Source organism: Electrona antarctica, assembly GCF_951216825.1.
Source record: "Electrona antarctica genome assembly, chromosome: 3".
In the NCBI taxonomy this organism is placed as follows: domain Eukaryota; kingdom Metazoa; phylum Chordata; class Actinopteri; order Myctophiformes; family Myctophidae; genus Electrona; species Electrona antarctica.
The window spans coordinates 61441286-61468959 of NC_136808.1; the positions used below are offsets into that span (position 1 = coordinate 61441286).

Below are 27674 nucleotides of genomic sequence, written 5' to 3' on the forward strand. Positions count from 1 at the left end.
CCACAAAGGAATTGATTGGCCATCTGATTCATCACTGTCACTCCTCTTTGACTTCTACCTCAAGAAAAATGTAGAAAGAGATTGATTGATTGATTGATTAGGCCTACCACCAATTTACATTTAAACCAACAATAAAAAACAAGATAAGTAAACAAGATACTAATGACTAAGATGAATAGATTATCAATTAAAGGAGCATTCAGTGATTTGGAAAACCCCCCCGTCTTCCCCGGTAACAAGATGTGCACATGCAGTGCCGATTCTGGCCTCCAAGGGGCCCTAAGCATGATTGTAGCAAGGGGGCCCCCCATGAAAAAATGGGGGGTTTTGAAACAGTTTAAAACAGTTTTAAGTAGACAAACAGAGCAGAATAAGGTATAAACATTTATTGTCTGTCTGTCTGTCTGTCTGTCTGTCTGTGTATGACAGACTGACTGGTATAAACAGCGCCCCCGGTGTAGAGGGATGGTATGACAGACTGGTATAAACAGCGCCCCCAGTGGGGAGGGATGGTATGACCGACTGGTATAAACAGCGCCCCCAGTGTAGAGGGATGGTATGACAGACTGGTATAAACAGCGCCCCCAGTGGGGAGGGATGGTATGACAGACTGGTATAAACAGCACCCCAGTGGGGAGGGATGGTATGACAGACTGGTATAAACAGTGCCCCCAGTGGGGAGGGATGGTATGACAGACTGACTGGTATAAACAGTGCCCCCAGTGGAGAGGGATGCTATGACAGAGAGACTGGTATAAACAGCGTCCCCAGTGGGGAGGGATGGTATAAACAGCACCCCCAGTGTAGAGGGATGGTATAAACAGCACCCCCAGTGGGGAGAGATGGTATGACAGACTGACTGGTATAAACAGTGCCCCCAGTGGAGAGGGATGCTATGACAGAGAGACTGGTATAAACAGCGTCCCCAGTGGGGAGGGATGGTATAAACAGCACCCCCAGTGTAGAGGGATGGTATAAACAGCGCCCCCAGTGGGGAGGGATGGTATGACAGACTGACTGGTATAAACAGTGCCCCCAGTGGAGAGGGATGCTATGACAGAGAGACTGGTATAAACAGCGTCCCCAGTGGGGAGGGATGGTATAAACAGCACCCGCAGTGTAGAGGGATGGTATAAACAGCGCCCCCAGTGGGGAGGGATGGTATGACAGACTGACTGGTATAAACAGCGCCCCCAGTGGGGAGGGATGGTATGACAGAGATACTGGTATAAACAGCGCCCCCAGTGGGGAGGGATGGTATGACAGACTGACTGGTATAAACAGTGCTCCCAATGGGGAGGCTGTGTTGTGGCTTTAGTCACAAACTTAAGCATAGCCCCTGGAAATTATAGATACAAACACAAGGATAAAAAAAAACTCAATTGTATATATATATATATATATATATATATATATATATATATATATATACACACCCCCGCCGCCCCCCCACTTTGAAAGGGGGGCGTTTCCGCGTGGTGGAAATGTCTACTACGATAGGCCTGTCCTTGATTCTGATCACTAAGGTACGCTGTTGGCGGAAGATTTCACCATTGAGCAGTGTTACACTCACTGCGCAAATAACGTAAAAAGCCCCCACGGCTCCGCCCGCCCTGTGCTCACCGTTCCTTGCCAGGCCTCAAACGGCCTGGCCAATCAGCAGCGGCTATCCCGCCTCTAGCTGCTACCTGATTGGCCAGGCCGTTTTGTGGCCGGGCATCAAGTCTGCCTGAGAGTTCCCAGATGGGAGCAGGAGGGGGGAACCCAGTGTACTCTCTGCTGCCCCATCTGGCGGAGTCAGGTTATGTGTTTTGCCCCTACAGTTTAAACCTGAGGCTGTGTAAAATGACATTAAAAAGTATTTTATGTATTTGAAATACAGAAAATACTAGATCTGAAAGTATCTAGATACAAAATACATCTCATTTCTTCCATCCCAGCAAAATACAAATTACAAAATACAAAAAAGTATTTCAAATACGTATTTCAAATACATGTATTTCAAATACTGCCCATGTCTGACACACACACACACACACACACACACACACACACACACACACACACACACACACACACACACACACACACACACACACACACACACACACACACACACACACACACACAAACTAACTGAGTAATTTCCATATTCATTCATTCTACAATGCTAGTGTAGGTGCTGGAATTGTATAACTGTCATTGTGTATTTTACAAATATTTGTTCCCCAAAAAAGGGACTTTTACAGACTTGTACAGTAGAGCTTGTGGAATGTGGATCTGATACTTTTGATGCTTTTGTGTGTATTGTATTATGATCAACTATAGCCTTAATTTAGGAAAAGACACGACAAGTTAAAATATGGAGATAAGGTTTCTGACCGACAACAACATCATTTTCATCTTCAGGGACTCATACCGATGTGCAACAAGCATAATTTATGTCAAGTGTTTTTAGTGATTTTGGGTCTATCTGGGTGTGTCTGAACCAAGTGTGCTGAAAATAGCAATGGAGGAGCACATGACTCACTATATGCCAGATAGCCTGGTCCAAGCAGATGGCTAGAGGACCATAAAATGAGATGGCTAGATATAGTTTAGGAGATAGAATAGTATATTCTGTTTTTTAATCTTCACTCTAGGTAGTTCATCACTGTCGAACAGAAACCTTTTATCTCCGTATTTCTTTTACGTTTTTTCTGAAATTGCACTGCTTCATTCACAACGCATTACAATGCGACATGTTGTGAGCGTAGAACCGCTATTTTAGCTATTTCTGAAATTGTTCAAGTGAAAGTGGTAAAGTCTGGGTTTTATAAAAATTGAACCAATGAAAAGTGTTAAAGGAGCATTCAGTGATTTGGGTGATTTGGAAAAAACCCCGGTCCGCCCCGGTAACAAGATGTGCACATGCACACGCTCTACAGTGGGGGAAGTACAACAGACCAACAGCACGTGCACCAAGGCCCGCCCCACTCGATAATGATTGGAGGAAGGCCCCTCACATCCTGATTGGATGAAGGCTTTGCCACCCAAAGCCCAAACCGAAACTAGGGTTTTTTGACCCCAGGGGCTCACTGGGGACAGGGAGGAACTCCTTATATGCACACTTTATAGTAGGGAGGATTATCCAAAAAATAAGAAAAAATATGTGATATTTGAATTAAGTGAAATCACTGAATATACCTTTAACAAAAGCCTGTGACAAAACAATAATTAGATTGGATTAAAAGCAACAGTTTTGGACATAGAATGATTCAGCCCGACAGCAACAATATGTCATTGTGTATTTTCAGAATCTTCTCTTTGTGGGATAGCTCCTACTGTCAGCCCTGTAACAGTCTCTCTGGGCTCTGACAATGAGATAGCTCCTACTGTCAGCCCTGTAACAGCCTCTCTGGGCTCTGACAATGAGATAGCTCCTACTGTCAGCCCTGTAACAGTCTCTCTGGGCTCTGACAATGGGATAGCCCCTACTGTCAGCCCTGTAACAGCCTCTCTGGGCTCTGACAATGAGATAGCTCCTACTGTCAGCCCTGTAACAGTCTCTCTGGGCTCTGACAATGAGATAGCTCCTACTGTCAGCCCTGTAACAGTCTCTCTGGGCTCTGACAATGAGATAGCTCCTACTGTCAGCCCTGTAACAGCCTCTCTGGGCTCTGACAATGAGATAGCTCCTACTGTCAGCCCTGTAACAGTCTCTCTGGGCTCTGACAATGAGATAGCTCCTACTGTCAGCCCTGTAACAGTCTCTCTGGGCTCTGACAATGAGATAGCTCCTACTGTCAGCCCTGTAACAGTCTCTCTGGGCTCTGACAATGAGATAGCTCCTACTGTCAGCCCTGTAACAGTCTCTCTGGGCTCTGACAATGAGATAGCTCCTACTGTCAGCCCTGTAACAGTCTCTCTGGGCTCTGACAATGAGATAGCTCCTACTGTCAGCCCTGTAACAGTCTCTCTGGGCTCTGACAATGGCAACACAGGGAGCATTGGCTTTTTCCAGCGGCAGCCTCCCTTCCTCTTTACTCCGCTGTCTCTTTATGTGAGTGTCAAAGTGGAGGAGGATGTGCTATCGTTGGTGCTCTGGGTTCCTCAGTTCTTCATGGAGGACCTTTCAGATAAAAGACCAGCTGTGAACCCTCTACCTTCACTTCACTGCACACTCCTTTTTTATTCTGGCTTTTGATTAAATATTCAGAAGAACATTTTGAAGAAGCTTCAAAGAGCTACACACTAAACTCCAGCTGCTGGAGGGAACGTGGGGAGAATAATGCGGATCACAATCACCCATATTTTCCTTACATGTCCCAAAATGCAAACCTTCTGGACCAAAGTTTCACAAAAAATGGAACAAATATTTGGGAGAGCTGTGAATTTAGAAAAACATAATATACTGCTGGGAACACGACCCAAACGTTTACAAAGTCAAATCTGTTTTTGATTCTGAGAATGACAGCTCTAAAACAAATAACCAGAAGTGGATAGATGGATGGACAGAGTGGAAGACAAGACATGTATGTGATGGAGAAAGGAGAAGTTATTTGAAAAAAAGATGAGCTCTCTATCTTTTAAATAAATAAGTAACATAGTCTTGGAAGTTCTCACCAAGTATTCAGTAATAAAAATAAAGGAGGAATAAAAAGGAAATGGAAGAACTATAAACATCACAAAACAAAGCCTAACAAAGCCTACCCACCCCCCCCCCCCCCCCCACCCAATTAATTAGTTTATTTCTATTGTTATTTTCATTTTTTATTTTTTTCTGTGTCTGTATATTTTGTGTATATTTTGTATTAAATGTACCTTACCCCTATAGGTCTACAGATACATTAAATGTACCTAACCCCTATAGGTCTACAGATACATTAAATGTATTAAATGTACCTTACCCCTATAGGTCTACAGATACATTAAATGTATTAAATGTACCGTACCCCTATAGGTCTACAGATACATTAAATGTATTAAATGTACCGTACCCCTATAGGTCTACAGATACATTAAATGTATTAAATGTACCTAACCCCTATAGGTCTACAGATACATTAAATGTATTAAATGTACCGTACCCCTATAGGTCTACAGATACATTAAATGTATTAAATGTACCGTACCCCTATAGGTCTACAGATACATTAAAGAAATGAAAGGTTTTTAGTTTAACATGGGCCTATCCTTTTCTTTCTTTATTTTAATTTTTTTTCCTCTCCTTTGTGTTTTCTTGTTTTGAAATAGGTGAAGGGATGTAGCTGGTCTGTATGTATGCACAAAACATATGGGTCAAAGTCGGCTAACAACAGTGACATGAAACATGTATAAACATATGGGTCAAAGTCGGCTAACAACAGTGACATGAAACATGTGAACAACAAATGTGAAAAGAAAATATATTTATGTTACAAGGATTTGTACATGTGATTGACTCAATAAAGTAAAAAACCCCCCAAAAGAAACAAAACAGGTGTAAAAGACAAAGGGAATGTTGGTAATGAGCATGTCTTTTAAATGGAGCATCACACTTTTTTATCCTTTATTAAACTAAATCACATTGACATTATATCATCTGTCATTTTTTACACACACGCACGCACACACGCACGCACGCACGCACGCACGCACGCACGATGATCTTGCCTCACTGAGTAATTTCCATATTCATTCATTCTACAAATTGCCTCTTATACCATTCAGTATGTTTAAATGCACATGGCCTCTTATCATTATGTATTACTGTATGTCTCAGAAGCCAGAACCATTTGACATAGATTATAATTAAGAGATAGTTGCTATAGCACATAATTAAGAGATAGTTCATAGTTGCTATAGCTATAGGATAACTTGAGCCTTTTTATATGTTTCAAATATAGCATGACATCAAGGTTTACTGCAGGGTTTAAACATGGCACGCTGAGGGTTTCACTTTAATTAACCACAAAATATATGCTCTGAAAATAGCACAATAGCCTTGTGAGCAAAATATGACTTCACACTAGTGTGATTTGGCCTACCATTTGGCCTACCATTTGGCCTACCATTTGGCCTACCATTTGGCCTACCATTTGGCCTCTACCATTTGGCCTACCATTTGGCCTCTACCATTTGGCCTACCATTTGGCCTCTACCATTTGGCCTACCATTTGGCCTACCATTTGGCCTACCATTTGGCCTACCATTTGGCCTACCATTTGGCCTACCATTTGGCCTCTACCATTTGGCCTACCATTTGGCCTCTACCATTTGGCCTACCATTTGGCCTACCATTTGGCCTACCATTTGGCCTACCATTTGGCCTACCATTTGGCCTACCATTTGGCCTACCATTTGGCCTACCATTTGGCCTACCATTTGGCCTCTACCATTTGTCCTACCATTTGGCCTCTACCATTTGGCCTACCATTTGGCCTACCATTTGGCCTACCATTTGGCCTACCATTTGGCCTACCATTTGGCCTACCATTTGGCCTACCATTGGCCTACCATTGGCCTACCATTGGCCTACCATTGGCCTACCATTTGGCCTACCATTTGGCCTACCATTTGGCCTACCATTGGCCTACCATTTGGCCTCCTACCATTTCAGGAATTGTTTACTAATGAATGACATTGTTTTGGTACTTTGGTGTTTAAACTTTTACCATTCCTACTTTCTCTAGTGTTAACTCTAAACAACTATCCTCTCTCTCTCTCAATTCAATGCAATTTAAATGAAGGTGAAGTCAAACTAAAATGCACTAAATCGCGGCGAGTTGGTAAACTGGCGAGTCCTCCGGATACCGAGGCAGCTTGTTGTACAAATTCACCCCCTGCCCCCTGGACATGCCCCCTGGACATGCCCCCTGGACATGCCCCCTGGACATGCCCCCTGGACATGCTGTACAAGTGCACCACCTGGACATGCCGCTATAGTACCTGTAAGTCGCAGGGACCTACCCCGATCCAGCCCTTGATGCTCAGGGACCTACCCCGATCCAGCCCTTGATGCTCAGGGACCTACCCCGATCCACCCCTTGATGCTCAGGGACCTACCCCGATCCACCCCTTGATGCTCAGGGACCTACCCCGATCCAGCCCTTGATGCTGAGTGCTAAGCACTAAGCAGGGTGCTTAGCACTCAGCAGTCAGTTAATCAGTAGCCTCGGAAACCCAGACGTTTTTATTTCCAGGGAGAAAAAAAAAGGCTGTTACCTGGTCCACTTCAATTCGGCATAGAGTAGCGCAAACGTCGATCACTGAGTCTCTGCTGATTTCTGATCGTCTGCACCTTCGTTAAATTGACGCACACACCTACACACAAACACTTCTCTCCCAGGCTAGGTAATCAGTGGGTCTTCACCCATTTTTAGAGTCCTGAGACCTCCCGGTCTCAGGACTCTAAACGGGCACTTAACCATTTTGGGCGGGAACCCCTTTTGGTGTTTTAAAGTATTATGTTATACTTTAGCTATTGAAAAATAGCAGATCTACAAGCTCATAGTGCTCACTGCCGCGCTATGAACTTGTAGGTCTGCTATTTTTGAAAAATCGTGAAAATGTGCCTCAAATCTTTGATTATTTGAAATATTATTACCGAGTGAACACTTTAACTCAAATCTTTGCTTCTGGAGAGGTCCCTGGAACAACATATTTTCAGATGGGGCGGCGGAGTCATATTACATATAATTTGTGGGGTCCTTGACATGAAATATTGAGCACCACTGATACAGAAACATAAGGTTTTTCAGAAAACATTTTTTTTTCGACGTCAGGCTTAAATGGGTTAACCACAAGGCCACTGAGCTGGTTGCCATTGCTGCCTTGTGTTTTGAAAGGCAGCAATGGTTCAAAAAAATCAAATTCACAAATGCTCATGTTATTTTATAAACCCATAATGTGTGTTTGTTTACTCATAGTGTATGTTTGTTTACTCATAGTGTATGTTTGTTTACTCATAGTGTATGTTTGTTTACTCATAGTGTATGTTTGTTTACTCATAGTGTATGTTTGTTTACTCATAGTGTATGTTTGTTTACTCATAGTGTATGTTTGTTTAGAGCACATATGATGTAAAACATTTGCCAGCCAAGTCTATGGACTTTACTATTTGTTTAGGGCGCTAAATGACGACGTAAGACTTCATGTGGCCGATATGAAATACAGTGAGCGCCCCTTCACTTCACACGAGTGTGATTTTTTTCTTAGCAAGAGACTCCCAAGACCGTATTTATATATAATTAATGAAAAGAAATGAAAGTCCTATCGTATCCTATTTTTTGTTTTTCTATTGTTGCTCTTGTTGTGTTGTTATTGCTCTTTTTTCTCTAAGCACCTTAACGTCCATATGTATATGCACAGTATAAGTATAACATGCACAGTATACATACATTGCTGCTATGCTCAGGCACCTTAGTTAGTTTTTTTTATTATCTCAGGTACTTTGTAAATATGTAGATAACTTGTCTGGCCTTCTGTTGCTCTCTTGTTTTGATCTCCTTCCCACTTGCCCCCCACCCCTCTTCTTCTCCCCCCCCCCCCCTCTTCTTTCTATGGAAATTAACGTTGCGATGGGAACGATGTACAAAAACGAATTTCACCCACTTCTTTACCTTGTAAACATGTGATGTGACAATAAAACTGATTCTGATTCTGTGATGAACATTTCACAATGAATTGACAGAAAATATCTGCAGCAAATTTTGTGAGTATATTGGAGGAAAAGGTTTGCTCAGCTGAAACTGTCTTAATTAATGCGCTCACCGCCAGTGCATTCTGAAACTGTCTTAATGCGCTCACCGCCAGTGCATTCTGAAACTGTCTTAATGCGCTCACCGCCAGTGCATTCTGAAACTGTCTTAATGCGCTCACCGCCAGTGCATTCTGAAACTGTCTTAATGCGCTCACCGCCAGTGCATTTGATTTATAAACGGCAAGGAAGGATCTGTGTGCACTTCTTCTATTAATGGGCTACAGTGAGAGAATGCAGGGCTACTCATTAGTAGCCTCGAGGCAGCTGACATACTGTAAGGTACAAACATAAAACCAGCAGCTTTGGAGTCTGTGCACAAAATGCTGAGCTTCTAAATTTAATACTACTACTTGAAATGAGGCTGACTGTCGTCTTTCAATTTTAAGACCAGTCCAGGTTTTCGCCTGGGCTTGTTGCTGTTGTTCCAGTGTATTGTAAAAGCACACATAAAAAATGCAATCCCAGAAAACATGTCAATGTATGAAGAAAAAAAAGATTCAAGGGAATCAACACATAAAAAGTGCACTGTGGAATAAAAACAATGTCAACATTTGAATTATGGTGAGGCCCTTCGACAAAAGCAAGCAATAACACAAGTTTACAACAAAGGCTAAACAAATTGTCCTCAATCTGGCAAGGAATGAAAAGTCCCCCCAGGGCACTTGTGTCACACAGCAGTTTAAGATTCAAGGATTTCACTCTTTGATGTTACACAATACGCTGTGCCCAGCATAATAACGAGATGAACTGGACGGATATTATAGAGATATGTGACACTGAATATTGTGGCATTATTTTTGCTTTACACGCTCCTAGGGACGCGTCGAAGAGTACAAATACCTCGGCACCACCATCGACCATAAGCTCACATTCAAGACCAACGCGGAGAACATTCACTCCAAGTGTCAACAAAGGCTGTTCTTCCTCAGGAAGATGAGGAAGCTTCAGGTCCGACCATCGATCCTGCAGGCCTTCTACAAGTCCTTTGTAGAATCCATAATGACCTTCAACATCACATCATGGTTTGGTGTGATGCGTGCCATCAACCGGAACCCTCTCGACAGGGTGGTTAGGATCAGCGGCAAGATCATTGGGAGGGACCAGGAGTCACTCAGCAGCATCCATAAAAAACGGACAATAAAGAAGGCCTCTCAAATAGTTGAGGACAACACAGACACCCTCCATAACCACTACGAACTAATGCCCTCAGGCCGGCGATACAGAGCATCAAAACTCACTAAAAGGGGCTCAGCAAGCTTTGTGCCCACCTCCATCAGACTCTTGAACGCCTAGGCTGAACCCCCCCACCCCCTCGTTGGAATCTCTAACAAACAACCCCCCACTTTTCCACCTGATGGACTATATAGTGAACGCATAGGTTTCATACAGTAAATATTCAGATTTTTAATTATTAGTACTTATAGAACAGATTTTTAATATATTATGCTTTTAAGTAGTCTCTCTTAAAAGTTGTTTTTATGATCTTTTATATAGTAACTGTGTTTGTGTGTACTGTGATTTCTGCTGTCTTTACCACTGCACAAAAGACGTTTCCGAAAGGAAAAATAAAGTTATTTGAAGAAGGAAGGAGGTCCAAAGAGACTCACTCATGGACAGGAGGTCCAAAGAGACTCACTCATGGACAGGAGGTCCAAAGAGACTCACAGACTCACTCATGGACAGGAGGTCCAAAGAGACTCACTCATGGACAGGAGGTCCAAAGAGACTCACAGACTCACTCATGGACAGGAGGTCCAAAGAGACTCACTCATGGACCGGAGGTCCAAAGAGACTCACAGACTCACTCATGGACAGGAGGTCCAAAGAGACTCACTCATGGACAGGAGGTCCAAAGAGACTCACTCATGGACAGGAGGTCCAAAGAGACTCACAGACTCACTCATGGACAGGAGGTCCAAAGAGACTCACTCATGGACAGGAGGTCCAAAGAGACTCACAGACTCACTCATGGACAGGAGGTTCAAAGAGACTCACTCATGGACAGGAGGTCCAAAGAGACTCACAGACTCACTCATGGACAGGAGGTCCAAAGAGACTCACTCATGGACAGGAGGTCCAAAGAGACTCACAGACTCACTCATGGACAGGAGGTCCAAAGAGACTCACTCATGGACAGGAGGTCCAAAGAGACTCACTCATGGACAGACAGGGCTACACAGAGACTCACTCATGGAAAGACAGGGCTACACAGTCTAATAATGTGTTCATTACAATCTGTTTTAGTCTATGGACTTAAACAGGTCCCCACTCGTGACATCATGTGGCACAGTTGGCACCCCTCAAGGTTCAAGGTTAGCTTTATTAAACCACTCCTACAACTGGCTTTGTTAGTTTACGTGTCTGTCTGTCTGTCTGTCTGTTCGTACCAAAAAATTAGCATGGTTGCTATGGTCACCCAGTTAACACGGGTGTGATTTCATTACGTCAGACATTACTTCAGTCTATATAAGACCTTACACCACTCAGTTCACACGGGTGTGATTTTTTTAAATGTTAAAGTCACAGTTTGAAATAAATCAAGTGACTTATTTGATAGAAAGATTCTTTAACAACAACGTATTCAACAAAAGTACAATATATACTGCAAGTTTATGCCTACATAAACTTTATTTTAAAACCTTTGTGTGTGTGTGCACGTGCATTGGTGTGTGCGTGTTTATGGCGTGCAGCTGTATGAGCGTGGGTACAGACCTTAGGGTATATATTAAGAGACGGCACAGGGAGGAAACCCTGAGGCGAAATGGACATAGTGGCCGAATTTGGCATTGCAGCTCGAGCCAGCACTGGTCCGTTGACTATCATTGCGCACGCTCATGTTATTGGGCCCATGACATGTGAACGCTATGTTTCATACGTGAACGTGCGCAAATGGCGCAATGGTAGTCAACGGCACAGCGCGTTCACGATTTGGCCCAATCCATCCCAGAATGCACTCTGTTCCTACCCGGAAGGAGGAGTGAAATCGCCTCATGCGCTTTTGAGCAACTTAATGCAAGTGGATGGGAGGAGAAATCCGGTGCTGTCTTTACTATTATACTGTAAGGTACAGACACACGTCTCTGATGTGCTCATGGCTGGCAGCGCTGTAGGAAGCGTGGGTACAGACACACGTCTCTGATGTGCTCATGGCTGGCAGCGCTGTGGGTACAGACACACGTCTCTGATGTGCTCATGGCTGGCAGCACTGTGGGTATAGACACACGTCTCTGATGTGCTCATGGTTGGCAGCGCTGTAGGAAGCGTGGGTACAGACACACGTCTCTGATGTGCTCATGGTTGGCAGCGCTGTAGGAAGCGTGGGTACAGACACACGTCTCTGATGTGCTCATGGCTGGCAGCGCTGTGTGAAGCGTGGGTACAGACACACGTCTCTGATGTGCTCATGGTTGGCAGCGCTGTAGGAAGCGTGGGTACAGACACACGTCTCTGATGTGCTCATGGCTGGCAGCGCTGTGTGAAGCGTGGGTACAGACACACGTCTCTGATGTGCTCATGGTTGGCAGCGCTGTGTGAAGCGTGGGTACAGACACACGTCTCTGATGTGCTCATGGTTGGCAGCGCTGTAGGAAGCGTGGGTACAGACACACGTCTCTGATGTGCTCATGGTTGGCAGCGCTGTGTGAAGCGTGGGTACAGACACACGTCTCTGATGTGCTCATGGTTGGCAGCGCTGTGTGAAGCGTGGGTACAGACACATGTCTCTGATGTGCTCATGGTTGGCAGCGCTGTGTGAAGCGTGGGTACAGACACACGTCTCTGATGTGCTCATGGTTGGCAGCGCTGTGTGAAGCGTGGGTACAGACACACGTCTCTGATGTGCTCATGGTTGGCAGCGCTGTGTGAAGCGTGGGTACAGACACACGTCTCTGATGTGCTCATGGTTGGCAGCGCTGTGTGAAGCGTGGGTACAGACACACGTCTCTGATGTACTCATGGCTGGCAGCGCTGTGTGAAGCGTGGGTACAGACACACGTCTCTGATGTGCTCATGGCTGGCAGCGCTGTGGGTACAGACACACGTCTCTGATGTGCTCATGGTTGGCAGCGCTGTGTGAAGCGTGGGTACAGACACACGTCTCTAATGTGCTCATGGCTGGCAGCGCTGTGTGAAGCGTGGGTACAGACACACGTCTCTAATGTGCTCATGGCTGGCAGCGCTGTGGGTACAGACACACGTCTCTGATGTGCTCATGGTTGGCAGCGCTGTGTGAAGCGTGGGTACAGACACACGTCTCTAATGTGCTCATGGCTGGCAGCGCTGTATGAAGCGTGGGTACAGACACACGTCTCTGATGTGCTTGGCGTCGAGCATCCAGGTGAGGAAGCGCTCCAGGCCCAGTCCGTAGCCACCGTGGGGACAGGTGCCGTACCTCCTCTGGTCGGTGTACCAGTAGTAGCGTGTCGGGTCGATCTTCTCTCTCTTGTACCCCTCCAGGAGCTCTTCCGTGTTCCAGATACGCATGGAGGCTCCCACCACCTCGCCCACGTTGGGCATCAACACGTCCACCGACTGGGTGAGGCGCGGGTCGTCGGCGCAGCGCTCCATGTAGAACGATTTGATCTCGGCGGGAAAGTGGAACAGCAGGACGGGCTCGCCGATGGCGTCGGTCATCTGCCTCTCCGGAGCCTCGGGAATGTCCTCTCCGAACTCGTAGTAGGTGCCGTCGGCCTTTTTGACGTGGTGTTCCCTGAGCCAGTCGATGGCGTCGGAGTAGCTCATCCTCTTGAAGGGCCTCTTGGGAGGCTTGAAGTTGGGGTTCAGGTCCTGGAGCAGAGGGGCGGCAGGAGACTTCAGCACGCGGTCGACCACGTCCACCACCAGCTCCTCCAGCCTGCCCAGCAGGTCCTCGAAGGTGATGAAGGGACACTCGGCCTCGATGTGGGTGTACTCGGCCAGGTGCCGGCGCGTGCGCGACTTCTCCGCGCGGTAGGACTGGGCGATGCAGAAGACGTCGCCCAGCGCGGGAAGGCACGTCTCCAGGTACAGCTGGGAGGTCTGGGTCAGGTACGCCTGCTCTCCAAAGTAGTTGAAGCTGAACAAAGTGGAGCCGCCCTCCACCTGAGTCTGGACCAGCGTGGGCGGGGTGACCTCGCAGTATCCCCGGCTGAGGTAGTGCTCCTTGAAACACTGTGTGACGGCGGAACGCACCTTGAGCGTCTTGGAGACGGTGTCCCCCCTGAGCATGATGTGACGGTTGTTCAGCTGCACGTCCACGTCTGAGTCCTTGTTGAGGATGTTGTCGGCTCCGCCCGCCGGGGCCAAGCCGATCAGCTCCCAGAAGTCGCAGTGCAGCTCGTGGCCCCCGGGGGCCTCTTTGCCCTGCGGCACGGCTTGGAGCGTTCCGTACAGAGCCACGGAGCTCTCCCTGGACAGAACCAAGGCGTCGTAACACTGACACAGCTTGTCCGTCAGGACGCACTGGAGTTCTCCCGTGCCGTCTCTCAGCACGACAAACAGCAGCTTCTTCCCGTGTCTCCTCAGGTCTTTGACCCATCCAAAAACTTTGACCCTCCGGCCTCTCATCGCTCCCATGTGACGGATCTTGACCGTCTCAGGGCCAGGCAGGCTGGCGTCCATCTCGACGGTGATTATCTTGGCCTCTTCCAGGTTCTTTTCCCTTCTCTCGTCGTCCTCGACCTTCTTCTTGTCTCTCTTGGCGTCCTCCATCTGGGTCTTGGAAATCACCGCCCATCGCTCCCCTTCCTTCTGCGAGTCCACGTAGATGGTTGGGAACGGCTTCTTGCTCCCGACAAACAACAGAGCCTTCAGAGGGGTCTTGAAGGGCTTGTGCTGGGTCCCTTCTCCATCATGATCGCTGCCCACCCTGTCCGATACATACAGCTCACCCACTGCCAGCTGTGACGTATACTTTGTTAGTTCCTCAGGGAGGTGATCTGCATGTTTTATTCCCTCTGCTTCCATTTGTCTTGTCTTAGCTTAGACAACAATCAAGTACTCCTCCGCTCTCTGTGGCTTAAACACATTTACATCCCTATTGCTCTACCTGCCCTTTATTGACCAGATCACTGTGACATCACTGTGACATCACAATGACGTCACAGTGACCTGGTCAATTCTGATTGGTTGATCATCTGACACCCCACATTTTCAACATTGAGCTATGTCACTAATATACCTTAGAGTTGTTGTGTGGAAAAAAGTCCCCCCTTCTGTTTAGTCTAGAATGGTCACTATCAAAGTGTATGAATGAGTCAAGGGAGGTCAGGGAAGCAGATTCTTGGCGGGAACCCCTTTTGGTGTTTTAAGCATTATGTTATGCTATAGCTATTGAAAAATAGCAGATCTACAAGCTCATAGCGCGCCACTGAGTGCCCCCCACAAGCTTGTAGATCTGCTATCTTTGAAAAATCGTGAAAATGTGGCGCAAATCTTTGAATATATATTCTTTCAGAGCGGATGTTTTTAACTCAAATCCTTGCTTCTGGGAGGTCTCTGGAATTGCATATTTTCAGAAGGGGGTCCGCAGCCAAATACGGATAATTCTGGGGGTCCTTGACATGAAAAAGGTTGAGCATCACTGACAGAAACATGAGGTTTTTCAGAAAACTGTCAGGATTTAGAAGACATTTTTAGAATCGTCCTCAGGTCTAAATGGGTTCCAAAAAATTAATATATCACCTTCAAAAACAAAACATTGAAAACAGTTAGATACAAGGTTTCTTCCCGACAGTGATGATATATAAACTATAAAGGCATGGCTGACGTTTGGCAGACAGCTCTTGGGAGCAGACCAGCAGCTCTGGGACATTGCTATGGATACATGAGTTCCAGCTTGAGTTATTTGGCCATGATGCCAGTTTGGCATTCTAGATGAAAACCCATAACTGTCTTTGAGCAAAAGAACCTGTAAAGCATGGTGATGAGAGCATTATGGTCTGGAGCACCTGGCCAGCTCGCCATCGTTGAATCAAACAGAAATTCCCCACTGTACCTTGAGGATAATCAAGGAAAATATGAGCCATCAGTCAAAATTTGGAAGATGAATTGTGTAAGTGGAACTTCCAGCAAGGCAATGATTGAGTTTGCTTTATCTCTCTGCCTAAGTTACACAACTCAACTGCAACACCCCGAAACAAACACAAAAGCATAATACAGCCTGTCAGAACACTCTATATAGAATCAACAAAAGGTTATAAGAATGGCAAAGTTAAAGCCCAGATCATAATCCAATAGAAAAGCTTTGGGAGACATAGAAGACAGCAATACAATAAATAAACCCTCAAGCATCAAACCATTGAAGGACTAAAACAAACTAAAGAGTAGAAACAATTCTTCCCTGCCAGGGACTGATAAAACAATATCTACAAGATATATTTCAACATCAGCCATTCAACATTGGGTCCATTTATGTTTTAAGTATGACTAAAATAATAAAATGTACTGAATGTGCTGAATAAAATGTAACCCTATCGTCTCTATTTTGAGGCGAGCCTTCCACGGAAATAACCAATCCAGCAGCTCCCAACGAGTCACCATGTGCTGTGAGCTTGTAGATCGGCTATTTTATTTTTAGTATAGGGTAAAGTATAGTATAGTTGTTAAGTTTTACTTTACAGTACTTTATTTGTTTATTTAGATTTAACAATATATCATATCATATAACCAACCACATCCTTAAATCTGCTGTTGTATAGTAAGTACATCTTTCATGTTGTAAGTATACTGCATGTTCTGAAACTGTATTTGTTTTTGGATATTTCTATTCATATTACAACTTGTATCTCCATCTATCTAGAGGCTAGAAATGGATATTTCTATTCGTATTACAACTTGTATCTCCATCTATCTATTGGCACAATTAAGTTGCTATTGTAATAAATATTGTAAACTACAATATATCTTATTTACGTGTTTTCAATGCTGTATAGTGTATAACATATGCTGTGGTACTGAACATCAACCAGGACGAGCACATCACCAACAAGCGTCTGTACGGGGCATTTATTAGCAAGTGTATCAGAGAAGATAGCAGTAATGTAACGATTCACTCAACTCACGATACGATTCGTATGTATCACGATATGAGGTTCACGATACGATTTTTCACGATATTTTAAACAAAAAAATGTATCTTCCCAACTGAGCTTTTTCACATTTTTTATTTAACTACATTGCAAAAGAAGTAGCATTACCTTTGACAGTGCAGAAACATAATTGCCTTCCTTGATGTATTAATGAGCATCAACGACCATCACCTGGGCACAGTCACAGACACACACAGCTCCCCTCTACAGTGCTCTACTATACTGAAAGTATAAAGTCTAATTTCTCTCCAAAAGCACTTGAATATGATGGAATATGATTAAAGCTCACATTTCATATTCATATTCTTTTTTTTTGAAAATTAGATTTTTTTGAAATTATTAAATCGATTCATATCGTCGGGATTAATATCGATATATATCGATATACGATATATCGTATATGGAGGATGAGACTAGCTGGCCACTGCCACCGACACCAAGAACTCCCAGCCAAAAAGCTTGTACTGTGGGAACCCAACACACAGGCATCGATCGAGAGGACGACCCACGCCTACCAATGTGTACGACTGGACGTACTAAAGAAAGATGCTGGTGCAGAAAGCACAAAATGAGCTGGCCAGATGTATGGAGAACCGTAGAACGACGTAGAGAGAGATAAAAAGTCAAACACAATTCACAGCGAGAACATATTTAATGTCAGGGACATTTTTAATAGCCTAGATAAAATGTAGCAAAGCAAAGTAAAACACGCACTGTGAGCTTCCAGTGGTGAAAAGGAAGTACGTTTACTCAAGTACTGTACTTAAAACATTACTACTGCAATAACAGTTAGAATGGTTAGGAGGGGAAGTAAGAGGCAGTAACAGTTAAAGGACCACTTCACCACTTTTCAACCTATCTTCATATAATAGGTCCTCACTAATAATCATGAAAAATATGGCGCAATGTTTTTCTACTCAGTCTGTGTCTCATAGGAGGGCTGTGGGCAGTTCTTCCAGTGACATCTTAGATGGGGAATACAAGCTAATACAATCTACAGGCTTTCTAGTCCTGAAAAGTTGCAATGCGAAAATGGAAGCCATCGTTCTCACGATAATGGAAATCTAAACATTTTTGTAAAAAAATCTTGTTTAAAAAATAATCTGCCTAATGATGATGTCACTGGAAGACGGTTTCTGAACTGCCCACAGCCCTCCTATGAGACACAGACTGGGTAGAAAAAAATCGTGCCATATTTTATCACGATTATTAGTGAGGACCTATTATATGAAGATAGGTTGAAAAGTGGTGAAGTGGTCCTTTAATACAGTAGCACTAGCACTGGGCATGTATATAGTAATATAACACTAGTTACAACAGTTATAGTAGTGTACGTGTGGAGGTGAGATATGTTGTAATTAAATCATACAGATCATACAGTGATTATTGTCCTAGGTGCTAAGACCTAATGGATAATGATTTATTCATAATAAGAGGTTTATATGTGCCATCATTATCACGTTCTCATCAAGCATGGTGCTGTAGCTCTAGCAATGGTGTGTGCTGGCCTACATTTGAGCAACGCACAATTATGTACATTATGACATCATATATGATGTATTTGTCCCTAGTGTAGACACTTAAGCCTATGGTACAACAACACCACTATTTTCACCACAATGTGCAACTGGATATAAATCAAATCGTTTTATTCCTGTAATGCCAGACCCCTGACCACAGTTTCGCATATTAGATCATTTTCCCTTTTCATCTGCATGAGGACATCAGGTGAAATCACACTGATGAACCGTTCTGCAGGAACCTTGGGCTAATTACATTGGGATTGAGGGGGTGAGTTTTTGATCTTTCATCAAAGTCAAAAGAATTGACACTGGACCCAGGAGATCAAGCCCTGAGCAGAGTGTTTGCTGGAGCCTGGTTTGGATAATGATCTGCAGTCTCTGGGCAGTAATCTAGCTGAGAGGCCAGTGTGACAATGCATGAATTCCACTCCCGTCGCCCAAATCCCACAAAGTGAATTGCTATTAACCTTGTGATGGTCAATGACTTTTATTAGCCCACACGGAGCGAGTGAGGAGCCGTTTTCTGCACATGATAGATAAAGAATTCCTATATCTCTCACTGATCAGATGCAAGGTGTCACATTTATGGTTTGGGATTAGGGGAATTTGGTACAAATGTCATTACCAGCGGCAGCGAGTAAAAAACAACGGACATTGAAGTAATAATTGAACAGCCTCTGTTTGTGTTTACATGCCACTTTCACAACTAACGGCTATAACCTTTCTGTATAAACATTATGGAAAATACATCTAGGGGAAAACAGCTATTCTAAGAGAGCAATAAAGCCAGCTCAGTTTATGAAAGGGGAGAACATTTCTTGTAGCCTTGGAGAGCAAACATCACTCATTTCTTTTCCCCCCCTTTTTTTTCTTTAAAAAAAAAAATATATATTTATTTGGTTTTGTTTATTCTGTGTTATTTTAACAAAACAAAACAAAAAACTGACAAATAATATGACTTATAGGTCATTATGGATAATTATAAATAATGGCCTGAGTCATATTTGTCTGTGTCTCGTTTGTCCATTTGCAACAATTAGTCAAATTAGTCAGTGTTTTGAACATTCATAAATGGAAGGCAAAAATTAGTATGCTCAATTATGGATCATTAACTATTCACAATGCTATCACAATACCCTTGCTGTCTTAACTCCATTTTTGAGGTTTTTGATTATTATTTTTTGCACAAATCAGTGCTATTGAACACCCTTTATGTGTGTTCTTTCTATTGAACACCCTTTATGTGTGTTCTTTATGTGTGTTCAAATCAGTGCTATTGAACACCCTTTATGTGTGTTCTAAATCAGTGCTATTGAACACCCTTTATGTGTGTTCTAAATCAGTGCTATTGAACACCCTTTATGTGTGTTCTAAATCAGTGCTATTGAACACCCTTTATGTGTGTTCTAAATCAGTGCTATTGAACACCCTTTATGTGTGTTCTAAATCAGTGCTATTGAACACCCTTTATGTGTGTTCTAAATCAGTGCTATTGAACACCCTTTATGTGTGTTCTAAATCAGTGCTATTGAACACCCTTTATGTGTGTTCTAAATCAGTGCTATTGAACACCCTTTATGTGTGTTCTTTCGAAAATATTGAACCAATGGAAAGTAGTAAAACACGCTTTGGACAAACTCCATTGCACCCTCAAACTGTCTGCTAAAGCAACTAACTCCACCACCTCTCCCCCTCTCATGCAATTAATTGACAATATATAAAGTCACAACACCAACTTTGATGAGGCGGTACTGCTTTGTTGTCAAAATAATAATAATAATATAAGGTTTTATACATTTCCTGAAATGAATGTGTATTTTTCATTTCCTGGAGTTAGGTGGTTTCCTCCCGACAGCAGAGATATAATATAGTGCATTTTAGCAGCAGAAAATGAATACTGTGTCTTCAGTTTCACAGAGAAGAGGTTTCATTTGACATCATTGTGGTTTCATTCTGGCCTAACATCCCCCTGATTACATTAGGTTATTGATTCTTGCCAGAGCTGTGAGCCTGGAAGGTCACACTATTCATATCACTGAACTCACATAGGCTGACCTTCAGAGGAACTCATACACACCCATAATCCTCTGTGCTAATGTAACTTTGAGGGTGTACACATGGAACCATTTGTAGACAAAGAGTTGAGAAAACTTTCGTACAGCTAGGGCAGAGGGTTATAGGAGCAAACTGTGCGTAGGCGAGTGCACATCAATAATTAAATAGAAAAATATGCCCGCACACTGTTGATCCGCTCAGTATAAGTGGATAATTTATTTAAAGTAGGCAGTGTTCTGAATTACTGATCACCTTCCTGAGGTGTCAGTGACCGAAACATTGTCTACTTCAAATAAATTATCCACTTGTAGATCAGATCAACTGTGTGTGTGTGGTGTATTTTTCTATTTTATTATTGATGTACACACAAGAGTTACAAATGGATTAACTGACACTGATCTAAATTATTATTTTCTTTTACCAGATATATGGACATTTGTTTTACATTTGATGACATTATCCTCCCCCACAGTATGCTTGATTGAGTTATAAATTAAATGCAATATTACTTGTGGCAGCGGTGGCCGAACGGTGGCCGAACGGTTTGCGGAGCGGTCTTGATACCGGAAGGTCGCCAGTTCGTATCCCCGGACCGGCACGTTAAAATTACCACCGCTGAAGTGCCCTTGAGCAAGGCATTGAACCACTACCATGAAATTTTCTATGAGCAGGGCCTGGCTGTAAACAAGTATCTGATGCTTAGTCCAGTTACCCTGGGTAAATATAGTAGCTTTGCTTTGCTTTGCTTAACCAAGCATGTTAATAATACCATAGAAAGGAGGTGTCATTCACTGCTGATTTTCTCTTTTCTCCGTTTAGTATTTTCAATTTGTTGATATGACATATTGTTCTGCCCTCTAATGGTGAATGTTGCTAGAGCTACCTACTAGCCACTCAATGTATTTCATACAACAGGTGTAATGTGTTGTCCTGATTAGGAGAAGCACACAGGTCCATGTGCTCTTAATTATGTGTGTGCTCTGAAACCCCTCACTACACCATCTCTTGTTGTGCAGTCGACAGCATTGTCTGTAAGTGGGGACTTTTCATTTTGATCGGGAGCCACAGGCTAGTTTTCCCCCCGCTACAGGTTAGTTTGAACTTGCCGCCCATATCGGGAGCCACAGGCTAGTTTTCCCCCCCGCCACAAGTTAGTTTGAACCTGCCGCCCATATCGGGAGCCACAGGCTAGTTTTCCCCCCCGCCACAAGTTAGTTTGAACCTGCCGCCCATATCGGGAGCCACAGGCTAGTTTTCCCCCCGCTACAAGTTAGTTTGAACCTGCCGCCCATATCGGGAGCCACAGGCTAGTTTTCCCCCCGCTACAAGTTAGTTTGAACCTGCCGCCCATATCGGGAGCCACAGGCTAGTTTTCCCCCCGCTACAAGTTAGTTTGAACCTGCCGCCCATATCGGGAGCCACGGGCTAGTTCCCCCCCCCCCCCCCCCCCCCCCCCCCCCCGCTACAAGTTAGTTTGAACCTGCCGCCCATATCGGGAGCCACAGGCTAGTTTTCCCCCCCGCCACAAGTTAGTTTGAACCTGCCGCCCATATCGGGAGCCACGGGCTAGTTCCCCCCCCCCCCCCCCCGCTACAAGTTAGTTTGAACCTGCCGCCCATATCGGGAGCCACAGGCTAGTTTTCCCCCCCGCCACAAGTTAGTTTGAACCTGCCGCCCATATCGGGAGCCACGGGCTAGTTTCCCCCCCCCCCCCCCCCCCCCGCCACAAGTTAGTTTGAACCTGCCGCCCATATCGGGAGCAACAGGCTAGTTTTCCCCCCCGCCACAAGTTAGTTTGAACTTCCCGCCCATATCGGGAGCCACAGGCTAGTTTCCCCCCCGCTACAGGTTAGTTTGAACTTCCCGCCCATATCGGGAGCCACAGGCTAGTTTCCCCCCCCGCCACAAGTTAGTTTGAACCTGCCGTCGGGAGCCACGGGTGAGTTTTAAACCGCAACACGGGTTAGTTGTAACCGCCAGCGCATGTCGGGAGCGACGTTGTTGTCGAACTAATGCCCGTCTGTCGGATAGTAGCCTATGTCTAACCAACGTCTGTCGGACTGTTAGTAGCCTATGTCTAACCAACGTAGGCACCCATTCATACAGGTTGTCTGTCGGACTGTTAGTAGCCGATGTCTAACCAACGTAGGCACCCATTCATACAGGACTGTTAGTAGCCGATGTCTAACCAACGTAGGCACCCATTCATACAGGACTGTTAGTAGCCGATGTCTAACCAACGTAGGCACCCATTCATACAGGACTGTTAGTAGCCGATGTCTAACCAACGTAGGCACCCATTCATACAGGACTGTTAGTAGCCTCTATGTCTAACCAACGTAGGCACCCATTCATACAGGACTGTTAGTAGCCTCTATGTCTAACCAACGTAGGCACCCATTCATACAGGACTGTTAGTAGCCTATATGTCTAACCAACGTAGGCACCCATTCATACAGGACTGTTAGTAGCCTCTATGTCTAACCAACGTAGGCACCCATTCATACAGGACTGTTAGTAGCCTATATGTCTAACCAACGTAGGCACCCATTCATACAGGACTGTTAGTAGCCTCTATGTCTAACCAACGTAGGCACCCATTCATACAGGACTGTTAGTAGCCGATGTCTAACCAACGTAGGCACCCATTCATACAGGACTGTTAGTAGCCTCTATGTCTAACCAACGTAGGCACCCATTCATACAGGACTGTTAGTAGCCGATGTCTAACCAACGTAGGCACCCATTCATACAGGACTGTTAGTAGCCTATATGTCTAACCAACGCAGGCACCCATTCATACAGGACTGTTAGTAGCCTCTGTCTAACCAACGCAGGCACCCATTCATACAGGACTGTTAGTAGCCTCTATGTCTAACCAACGCAGGCACCCATTCATACAGGACTGTTAGTAGCCTATATGTCTAACCAACGCAGGCACCCATTCATACAGGACTGTTAGTAGCCGATGTCTAACCAACGTAGGCACCCATTCATACAGGACTGTTAGTAGCCGATGTCTAACCAACGTAGGCACCCATTCATACAGGACTGTTAGTAGCCTCTATGTCTAACCAACGTAGGCACCCATTCATACAGGACTGTTAGTAGCCTCTATGTCTAACCAACGCAGGCACCCATTCATACAGGACTGTTAGTAGCCTCTGTCTAACCAACGCAGGCACCCATTCATACAGGACTGTTAGTAGCCTATATGTCTAACCAACGCAGGCACCCATTCATACAGGACTGTTAGTAGCCGATGTCTAACCAACGTAGGCACCCATTCATACAGGACTGTTAGTAGCCGATGTCTAACCAACGTAGGCACCCATTCATACAGGACTGTTAGTAGCCTCTATGTCTAACCAACGCAGGCACCCATTCATACAGGACTGTTAGTAGCCTATGTCTAACCAACGTAGGCACCCATTCATACAGGACTGTTAGTAGCCGATGTCTAACCAACGTAGGCACCCATTCATACAGGACTGTTAGTAGCCTCTATGTCTAACCAACGTAGGCACCCATTCATACAGGACTGTTAGTAGCCGATGTCTAACCAACTTAGGCACCCATTCATACAGGACTGTTAGTAGCCGATGTCTAACCAACGTAGGCACCCATTCATACAGGACTGTTAGTAGCCTCTATGTCTAACCAACGTAGGCACCCATTCATACAGGACTGTTAGTAGCCGATGTCTAACCAACGTAGGCACCCATTCATACAGGACTGTTAGTAGCCGATGTCTAACCAACGTAGGCACCCATTCATACAGGACTGTTAGTAGCCTCTATGTCTAACCAACGTAGGCACCCATTCATACAGGACTGTTAGTAGCCGATGTCTAACCAACGTAGGCACCCATTCATACAGGACTGTTAGTAGCCTCTATGTCTAACCAACGTAGGCACCCATTCATACAGACTGTTAGTAGCCGATGTCTAACCAACGTAGGCACCCATTCATACAGGACTGTTAGTAGCCTCTATGTCTAACCAACGTAGGCACCCATTCATACAGACTGTTAGTAGCCGATGTCTAACCAACGTAGGCACCCATTCATACAGGACTGTTAGTAGCCTCTATGTCTAACCAACGTAGGCACCCATTCATACAGACTGTTAGTAGCCGATGTCTAACCAACGTAGGCACCCATTCATACAGGACTGTTAGTAGCCTATATGTCTAACCAACGTAGGCACCCATTCATACAGGACTGTTAGTAGCCGATGTCTAACCAACGTAGGCACCCATTCATACAGGACTGTTAGTAGCCGATGTCTAACCAACGTAGGCACCCATTCATACAGGACTGTTAGTAGCCTATATGTCTAACCAACGTAGGCACCCATTCATACAGGACTGTTAGTAGCCGATGTCTAACCAACGTAGGCACCCATTCATACAGGACTGTTAGTAGCCGATGTCTAACCAACGCAGGCACCCATTCATACAGGTCATTCATACAGGACCCATTCATACAGACTGTTAGTAGCCGATGTCTAACCAACGTAGGCACCCATTCATACAGGACTGTTAGTAGCCGATGTCTAACCAACGTAGGCACCCATTCATACAGGTTCAAAAAACACGTGGTTAAAAATATATCTGCATAGTTTGTTTTACTTTGTATGCAGATTTATCAGCATCTATCGGAAAAAAAACGAAGAACAAAAGGTGACAAGAAGCAATACAGTGAGAGACCACACAGCTAATCTAAGCAACTCTTTCAGAAGGGGCGGCGGTGGCTCAGGGGTAGAGTGGCTGGATGGTAACCGCAAGGTTGCCAGTTCGAACCCGGGCTCCCCCAGAGTTGGTGTCGAAGTGTCCTTGAGCAAGACACTGAACCCCTAATTGCTTCTGATGTGCAGGTTGGTACCTTGCATGGTTTCCGCTGCCATCGGTGTATGAATGTGTGTGTGAATGGGTGAATGTAATGCACAATCTCTGTAAAGCGCCTTGGATAAAGGCGCTATATAAATGCACCATTTACCATTTATGTCAGTCTAAAGTTTTCATGTGCAAAAAACAGAGAAACAATAGCTGCATGGTGGCAGCTTTTCATGAACTACATGCTTGTACTTTCGCTACATCAAACATATTATTTTTTTAAACTCCGAGGCCTTGTTTATTAGGCCATGGGCACACTGGATAACCCAGATCAGTCATGATGTTGCACATTAACTGTAGTGAGATGCTCACATGTAGATTTAAATAGGATCCCCTTTAGAATGAATGTTCTTCACATCAACACACATCGCTGTACCGCACTGTTGTGACGAAAACAGAGTTGAGCCAGAAGGCAAAGCTCTCTGTCTACCGAGCAATTTTCGTTCCTACTCTCACCTATGGTCATGAAGTGTTCCTACTCTCACCTATGGTCATGAAGTGTTCCTACTCTCACCTATGGTCATGAAGTGTTCCTACTCTCACCTATGGTCATGAAGTGTGGGTCATGACCGAAAGAATAAGGTCGCGAATACAAGCCCTTAGAGATAGGGTGAGAAGTTCAGTCACACGAAAGAGACTCAGAATAGAGTCGCTGCTTCTTCGCCTGGAAAGGAGCCAGCTTGGGTGGTTCGGGCATCTGGTTAGGATGCCTCTCGGGCGTCTCCCTAGGGATGTCCTCGAGGCATCTGGTTAGGATGCCTCTCGGGCGTCTCCCTAGGGATGTTCTCGAGGCACGTCCCACTGGGAGGAGACCCTGCGTTGCTTACGGAACTCGCCCTGCAGGCTCGCTCCTGCAGCATCGCAGGCGTGCATTAATGACGTTAAACCACCTCTCGTGTAATATTGCTCAAGTATAGGAGTATTAGTCCTTGCGTGCGGTTAGGGTTGGAGACGGCTCAAAGGAGAAGTCTGCTGGCTTGGTAATCCACAAAGAGGAGGCAGTTTTCGTCTTTGGTGTTAACGTGTGCTGCCGTTCCTCTTGTCGTCCCTCCAAATCTCTCTAAACGTTGTAAACAACACTGGTGTGAGCAACTGTGCATCCCTCGCTCCCCAGCCCACCCAGCACTCGCTTTATAAGCAAACATCTTAAATGTTGTATTAATCACGTTGCCATATTAAACATCTTAAATGTTGTATTAATCACGTTGCCATATTAAACATCTTAAATGTTGTATTAATCACGTTGCCATATTAAACATCTTAAATGTTGTATTAATCACGTTGCCATATTAAACATCTTAAATGTTGTATTAATCACGTTGCCATATTAAACATCTTAAATGTTGTATTAATCACGTTGCCATATTAAACATCTTAAATGTTGTATTAATCACGTTGCCATATTAAACATCTTAAATGTTGTATTAATCACGTTGCCATATTAAACATCTTAAATGTTGTATTAATCACGTTGCCATATTAAACATCTTAAATGTTGTATTAATCACGTTGCCATATTAAACATCTTAAATGTTGTATTAATCACGTTGCCATATTAAACATCTTAAATGTTGTATTAATCACGTTGCCATATTAAACATCTTAAATGTTGTATTAATCACGTTGCCATATTAAACATCTTAAATGTTGTATTAATCACGTTGCCATATTAAACATCTTAAATGTTGTATTAATCACGTTGCCATATTAAACATCTTAAATGTTGTATTAATCACGTTGCCATATTAAACATCTTAAATGTTGTATTAATCAAGTTGCCATATTAAACATCTTAAATGTTGTATTAATCACGTTGCCATATTAAACATCTTAAATGTTGTATTAATCACGTTGCCATATTAAACATCTTAAATGTTGTATTAATCACGTTGCCATATTAAACATCTTAAATGTTGTATTAATCACGTTGCCATATTAAACATCTTAAATGTTGTATTAATCACGTTGCCATATTAAACATCTTAAATGTTGTATTAATCACGTTTCCATATTAAACATCTTAAATGTTGTATTAATCACGTTGCCATATTAAACATCTTAAATGTTGTATTAATCACGTTGCCATATTAAACATCTTAAATGTTGTATTAATCACGTTGCCATATTAAACATCTTAAATGTTGTATTAATCACGTTGCCATATTAAACATCTTAAATGTTGTATTAATCACGTTGCCATATTAAACATCTTAAATGTTGTATTAATCACGTTGCCATATTAAACATCTTAAATGTTGTATTAATCACGTTGCCATATTAAACATCTTAAATGTTGTATTAATCACGTTGCCATATTAAACATCTTAAATGTTGTATTAATCACGTTGCCATATTAAACATCTTAAATGTTGTATTAATCACGTTGCCATATTAAACATCTTAAATGTTGTA

General features: G+C 44.0%; 2 protein-coding genes across 2 annotated transcripts in view; both read right to left on the reverse strand.

Moving 5' to 3' along the window:
* Positions 1-27674, reverse strand: part of LOC306919903 (leucine zipper protein 2-like) — a 168440-nt gene that overhangs the window by 109874 nt on the left and 30892 nt on the right. The gene's annotated exons all lie outside the window — the stretch shown is intronic.
* On the reverse strand, positions 12986-14665 carry LOC306920596 (asparagine--tRNA ligase, cytoplasmic-like; the record flags this gene model as incomplete). Its single annotated transcript, XM_079497407.1, has 1 exon — positions 12986-14665. The coding sequence occupies one exon, from the start codon at positions 14663-14665 to the stop codon at positions 12986-12988; it is 1680 nt and encodes a 559-aa protein (XP_079353533.1).